At 59.2% G+C, this 6,833-nt stretch overlaps 1 protein-coding gene across 1 annotated transcript; it reads right to left on the bottom strand.

Moving 5' to 3' along the window:
• Positions 1-495: 495 nt before the first annotated feature.
• Positions 496-6,079, bottom strand: BRINP2 (BMP/retinoic acid inducible neural specific 2). Its single transcript, XM_062003852.1, has 7 exons — positions 5,775-6,079; positions 3,793-3,983; positions 3,476-3,666; positions 2,984-3,089; positions 2,399-2,635; positions 1,982-2,204; positions 496-1,636 (listed from the first exon to the last, which is right to left on the bottom strand). Exons 1-7 carry the CDS (start codon positions 6,077-6,079, stop codon positions 520-522), a joined length of 2,370 nt encoding a protein of 789 aa, XP_061859836.1. The 3' UTR covers positions 496-519.
• Between the last annotated feature and the right edge of the window lie 754 nt (positions 6,080-6,833).

Genomic DNA, 6,833 nt, shown 5'->3' on the forward strand with positions numbered 1-6,833 from the left:
CCAGGTCCTTCCCACACCAGGAGTGACGATGCCTCGGTACCACAGTGGGCACGAGGCACTGGTGGAGAGGCCCCAGGAGAGGTGTGCTGGGGCCCTGCGGGGTGGGCCCCTCACACTGCGAGGGGATGCAGCAGCGAAGGCGCTGGTACAAACATCTCTTAAAAAGACTACAAAAGCTGGGGGGCTGAGGAGGCTGCTGCTGGTCAGAGGATCCTTGTGGTGGGTTGGGCGTCTACTCTGGCAGGACCAGCAGCTGCCTCTGGCTGAACCACATGGCCCGTGGCCATCGGTGCATCCCCCCGCGTCTGTGGTGTGCAAGCCATCCCTCCGCAGCCCCACAGGTGCCTTCCGTCCGCTGGAGCCCTGCGGCCCTGGGGCCGGTTGCTGGGTGTACCATGGAAGCACGCAGTAAGGCCTTCATTTCACTGTTTTTAGGGTGGTTATTTTTGTTTCTCTCGCTGGGGAGTCCTTCGTCTCGCCTTGCTGCCCCTTGCTCTGAGAGCCAAGCAGCCCCGACTGTTAGCTGCACAGCTTGCCCGTCTCCTGCTCCACCGCGTTGGGCAGCTTGGCGTTGAAGGCTCTCAAGGAGGACTGGATCCTTGCCACCTCGTTGTTGGCCAATTTGAGCCTGTGGCGGAGCAAGCAAGTGAAGAGGTCAAGGCGGGTTTTGCCAGGGGGTGACAATCTGTTAACCCGGTCCCTGATCTCCAACAGCTGGAGCATGGCTGAGTCCTGGGAGCCCTGGGTGTAGGGGTAGTCCAGCTGAAGGATCAGGTCGCGGATGGCATCTGGTTCAAAGGGCAGGCTGTAGCCAAAGACTTGCAAGCTGTTAATTTTCATGTACCCCAGGTTCTTGGAGGGATCTGTCATCTCCAGGGGCTCATAGTAGATTGTCTCGTTGGAGCTGTCATCTAGAGACTTGATGCGGCTCCGTAAGTACACGTGGACCGTTTCAAAGAAGGTCTTCCACTTATTGCCCAAGGTGAGCGTCCAGTTTTGGCACTGGGCAGAGGCATCTACATTAGTCCTTTCCCAGTCTGGGAACCCACCCTCGTTGACGGGCATGAACCAGCTCTCTGAGTGGCTGCCTCCAAAGGGGTTGACATAGATGGCCATGACAGGCTCCAGCGTGCTGTTCTTGGTGAGGCAGATCTGCAGGGAGAGGGCCAACATCACGTGAACCAGCCCGGGCTTGTATTTGTTGCTCTTCAGGGTCAAGAGCATGCGTTTCCTCCAGGAGGGGTCGAACCAGCTCCCCAGGCGCATGTCATTGCTGATGAAGATGGAGTGCACCTCGATGCGGCTGTCCCGTTTCTGCAGGAGGTACTTGAGCTCCAAGTCCTGCAGGTCTGTCTCCAGCCCCAGGTAGTGCTCCAGTGAGTCGGCCACCTCGGGGCGGCAGAAGCCCTGGCTGAGCACGTAGCCATGGTTGCAGGTCCCGCAGCGGGTGCTGTTGTCCTCGGCACAGCTGGCGCAGGCGGGCCCCTCGCCCAAGGCACACGGTATGGAGCCCTGGCAGGAGGGCTGCTCGGAGGGACACGTGCAGCTGTGGCTTTCTTCCAGGAAGGTCCCCGGCACAGAGGTCTCGCTGCAGTACAGGAGCGACTGTGCGCGGCTCCACCAGTATGGGAGGGACCTGGTGGAGAAGACACACGGGAGGAGATGCTTACATGGTATCTTTTGGGGTATGACTGACTCTCCGCAGGGATGGAAGAGCTGCACACCTGTGCTCATTTTTCTGCACTGGTAACCCCCCTGAACTGAGCCCCATTTTCCACCTCTGGGCTTGGACCTGACCTCTCAGGGCCACATCCCAGGATGGCATGGCTGCCCCCGCTGCCTGCTCACCCCTGGGCATCCCTCTGGCACAGCAGGAGCTCCTCCAGTCCCAGCCCACTGGGAGGTGGGCTGTGGGTCTGAGCCCTGCCTTGGGGCTCTGGGCAGTGTCCTGGTATGGGTCAGGGGTGCCGTGGGACCCTACCTCTCCTTTGGCAGTTTGAAGCGAGGTTGCTGGTGGCAGCGTTTGCTGAGGTTGAAGAGCCGCTGGATGAGTCGGTGGGTTTTCCTGGAGAGCAGCTTCAGGCTGGTGCCCAGCTGCTGGTAGCGATGCTGGACGTCCAGGTCCATGGCCCAGAAGTGGGAGATGGCTGTCCTGTTCAGGAAACGGTCCCCAGGGAGCCTCTTCACCAGGCCCTGAAACTCCTCTGTGACAGGAGAGGAATAGTGCCAGGAGAGCAAGTGGTGAAGGTAGGGCTGGAGGCAATCTTCCTCCACGCAGCCTCTCAGCTCTTTATGGTGAGAAGACCACCCTGGATCAAGCCTTGGAGCCCAGCTTAGTTGGCTCCCAGAGGAGGGTTTGCAGGGAAGGAGATGTTTAGTGGCATCTCCCCAGCCTCACCTGACTCCTCGAACTGGCTGTGGTGGCTCTCCCAGGCTCGCCGGAGCTGGGCCAGGCTGCTCTCCAGCGCCTGGATGTCAGCCTCGGGGCAGTTGCAGCGGGGGAAGGTGGGCTGGCACTGACAGCAGCAGTCGCTGCGGCGGCACACCAGCTCCCCAGCTGAGCTGCAGGCGATGTAGCTGAGGGCAGCCGCCACGAACCTCTCCCGCAGGTAGGATGGGAGCACCGTCTGCAGCCCTGTGAGCGGGAGGCAGCCCCAAGAGTGTTAGGGCACGCATGGAGCACCTCAAAAACATCACCAGGGCGAGGAGAGAGAGCGAGCCTTCTTTCCCCCGGGCTCCCACCCCCACGTGGTTTTCATATCAATTTGCTGTGGAGCCACTCGTCTGGGCTCTGCATTGATCTTGGTTCCTCTTGGCAGACAAGCAACAACCTCATCCTGCCCAGCTTTGATTATTTTAATCTCCTACTCTCCAGCCCTTAAATTAAAAGCAGCATCTCGGGCCAGCACCCCTGTCCTGCGCACCCATGAGCATCCCACGGTGACACTCGTCCGTCACCGCGTCCCCACCAGCCCGCTCCTACCTTGGAGCTGCACTTTGTTCTCGGGGCTCTGCACCAAGACGGAGCTCACTGAGTCCAGGTTGTCGTAGTTGCTGCAGCCGAGTGGTCCTGTCCTGGTTTCGGTCACCTAAGGGGGGGACCCACAGGCAGTCAGGGAGACAGAAAAGGAGCCAGGGTGTGTGCCACCCCACCCAAAGTGTGGCAGATAACCCCTGACCAGCCTTGCTGTGCCCCACTCCCCATAGCAAGTCGATGCTTGGAGAGGAGAACTAATTGCCTGCTAATTGGCTTGCTGACAGGCAGCAATCCTGCCTGCAGCCTGCTGAAAAATGTGCCTTCATTAGCGTGCCCAATTTCCCATAAATAACACAGATGTCCTAACTTTGCCCGCTCTCCCCCTCTTTCCCCTCTCCTTCCTGTCACATCCCCAGGGTGTGACATTGCTTTAGGGTCTCAGCTGACTGAGGGGCTGCTGTCTCCCCACACTGCCCTCTCCCTCATGCCCTGGCCTACCTTGATGGCAGCTGTGGCGATCTGGATGTGGTGGAGCCGGCGCAGTGTGCTCTCCCGGTCGATGAAGTAGGAGGCTGCCAGCTGGTGCAGGGTCTCCAACGAGACCCCCGAGCTGTTCCCAGCCCCTCCAGGGGGCTCTGCTCTCCGGCTCAGCTTGCGCTTGTCCACAAAAATGGTCAGGGACTCCTCTCCTGGAGGAACATGCAATGGTTTTTTGGTGGGCTGCTGGGCTACCCCGATTTCTCCTGCTGTTTTCCCACCCTCTCTCCTCTGTGTGCTGCCTAGTGCCAGGGCAGCGAGCACCCACCAGCACTCACCTCCCAGGGTGGCGGCCAGCAAGAAGTGGGTCCCATACTTCTTGATGAGGCTGTCGGTGATCTGCTGGGGGCTGGGCCGGCGTCCCAGCAGACGAATGTTGCGGATGAATTCGGGGGCCAGGGGAAGTGGCAGGCTGAAGAAATCTTTCCTCTCCAAGGCCAAATTATTCACCTTCCAGCGAGCAAACTCTCTGTGGAAGGAGAGTGGCCATGGGGAGAGAGTTCAAAGACGGTCCATCTGTGCCACATAAGCACTGTCCTCTCCGCTGTCCGCCTCAGGGAAGGGGTTCAAGAGGTGGAAAAACTCCCATTGGGACCATCCTGACTTGCCCATTGCCATGGTGGAGGTGAAGTGCCTGCTGCATGCACTCATCAGCTATAGATCCAGCCAGGACGTAAGATCCTCATCTCTCCCTAAGCTGCCGATGGTGATAACAAAGAACAAGCAGCAGAGGTGCCTGATCTCGATTAATCAGGTACCTCTGGCAGGCATTAATCACAGCTCAGGGCAGGGGCAAAGCCTTTTCCAGCCCGTTGGGCTGGCTCAACCTCAGTCATCTTCCAGCCCCATCCCTATGAGTCTGGGGCAAAATCCAACATCTGGAGGTTTCGTGATTTTAAGTGCTGCCAGTGTTTTGTAGGAAGCTGGAGGTGCTGGGATGTGGTGGGGTTAGTAATGAGTCCCCTCATAGCCCCAGGGGCTATGACTGTGCCCCACCAGTCCCCTCAGCATTGCCCAGCCCTGGGGGGAGGGCTTGATGCTGCCTGAAGCAACCAATGGGCCTGTAAACAACCAGTGGCTGCTTTCAGCACCACCTTCAGCATTTTGCTCTAATTAAAACCAGGAGGTGGCTTTCAGACTGTTTAATTAGGATGAGAGGGAGAAGCAGGAAGGGGTGGATGGGTATAAATGAGCCAAGGGACTCGGTGGATCTCAGGTTGCCTCCCATCATGACTTTTGTGTCCAGAAAGTAGGATGTTTGGGCCAGGAGTGGAGCTGGGGGTCAGGGAGAGAGGGATGCTGATTTCCTGGGTGCTAGGATGTGTGGGGCTAAGGGGCCAGGAGCCCTGCACCAATTCCCCTCATCCCATAGGTGAAGCAAGCCCCAAAGGCTGCTAGCAGGCTCTGCCTCAGAGGAGGTGCAACCCAGCTGCTCTCCCTCCAGCTACTCCTTCCCGTCCCACCACCATCACCAGCTGCATCTCCAGAGGCTGTGGGTCCCCAAGCATGGCAGTGGCAGTGCGTAGGAAAGGCAGTGAGTCGGGAGAAGAGCTCTCTGGGGGTGCTGGGCTGCATAACAAGGCACCCACGTCAGCTCCACAGGGAGATAACTGCTGGAAACCCCCCAGGGCTTGGCACCAGTGAGCAGAGGATGGGAAAGGGCTCTTTAGCAGGAGGTGAAAGCCCCAATTAGCTCTGAAAGGCAGTGGAGTGGGTTTCCCAAGCTGGCTGTCATGGAGTGGCCCTTTGCTGGAGTCAGCAGATGCCACCACTGCAAGCCTGGTTCTCCACCAGCAATAACCCCCCCACCAGCACCAGTCCCCAGCATGTAGCATCCTGCTACCGTGGTCTGTGGGATGATGGCACTGGGGATTGCCAGCAGCAGCTCAGTCAGTGTGGCTTTTTGTGAGCCCCAGCAGCATCCCAGCCTCAGGTGTCTGGCAGGCCAGGCAGGCTCAGTAACTCAGCACAGAAATGGTTTTGTGCATAGCAAAAGGGCAAATGAGCATCACTCTGTGCCTCCCACCAGAAGGACTGATCCTACCTGAACCTGCACACCAAACCACTCCCACTTGAGGCAAATCCTGCCTGGCACCTGTCCCAGCCATGCCACAACCATCCCTGGGAGAGCAGTCCCTCACATCTCTCCAGATGAGCAGGGCTCTGCTCACAGGGATCCGAGCGGGTCCATCTCCTTTGCGCCGTGCCCCACGCAGCCCCCACCCTGCAGCTCCCTCCCGGGGCGCCCGTGGCCACTCACCTGTAGATCCTGTACCTGGTGGTGAAACCCTGCCGGTAGCGCTCCATGAAGTCCACGTACTCCTGGGCTCGGTAGAAGGGTCCCCGGTCGGTGAGGAGCCAGTCGAGGGGCGGCCGGCCGGAGGAAGAGGAGGATGAGGCAGAGGAGGAGGAAGGGGTGGCGGGGGCGGCATGCTGCTGGGCCACCGTGCCGCCCGCCCCGCCGGCCAGGCCCCAGCGGCAGCACGCGCTCAGGGCCAGGAGGGCCAGCGGCCACGGGAGCATCGGCGGGGGCCCGTCAGCGCGTGGGAGGTCCTGCCGCCCCATCCTGCTGCCGCACGGCCGGCTTCTTCATTCTCTCACCCCGCGGCGATCCTCCGGGACAGCCCTGCCCTGCAACGGCACCGGCGCCAGCTGTCAGGTGAGGCCGGGCTGGTAGGGATACAAACCGGGCTCACCCAGGAGCTGAGGGGTGGGGGCGGCTGCTTCAGGAAGGCTGCTGCCCAAGAGACAGCTGTGCTCCAGGGAAAGCCGCGTGTCGGGCGCTGAGCTTGTTTTCGGGGGGCTAAAACATAAGAAATATAGGGAACTGGGAAAAAAATGAGCTCTAGGTCTGGCTTGAGCTGTGCAGCGCTGATGTTAGATTGTCCTTTGCATCCTACCAGTACCTGAAATGATGGGTGGGTGGTTGGATGGATCATAGAATTGTTTGGTTGGAAAAGACCTTTAAGATCAAGTCCAACCCTTCCTCTCACCCTGCTAAGCCCACCGCTAACCCATGGCCCTCAGCACCTCAGCTACACAGCTTTAAATATCTTCAGGGATGGGGATTCCACCACCTCCCTGGGCAACCTGGGGCAAGGGCTGATAACCCTCTCAGGGAAAAAGTTCTCCCTCATCTCCCATCTAAACCTTCCTTCATGCAACTTGAGGCCATTTTCTTAAGTCCTATCACTCCTTACTCTGGAGAAGAGACCAATCACCACCTTGCTACAACTTCCTTTCAGGCAATTGTAGAGAGTGCTCGGGTGTTCCCTCAGCCTCCTCTTCTCCAAACTGAACACCCCCAGCTCCCTCAGCT

This window comes from Colius striatus, chromosome 10 (genome assembly GCF_028858725.1).
Source record: "Colius striatus isolate bColStr4 chromosome 10, bColStr4.1.hap1, whole genome shotgun sequence".
Classification (NCBI taxonomy): domain Eukaryota; kingdom Metazoa; phylum Chordata; class Aves; order Coliiformes; family Coliidae; genus Colius; species Colius striatus.

What these genes read in the sequence shown, in the direction of transcription:
- BRINP2 (XM_062003852.1), bottom strand. Translation starts at nt 6,079, where the DNA reads ATGGGGCGGCAGGACCTCCCACGCGCTGACGGGCCCCCGCCGATGCTC. An exon ending in ACCAGGTACAGGATCTACAG is followed by an intron (nt 3,984 to 5,774) that starts GTGAGTGGCCAC and finishes CTCCTTCCACAG; the next exon opens with AGAGTTTGCTCGCTGGAAGG. An exon ending in CAGCCAGTTCGAGGAGTCAG is followed by an intron (nt 2,205 to 2,398) that starts GTGAGGCTGGGG and finishes CTCCTGTCACAG; the next exon opens with AGGAGTTTCAGGGCCTGGTG.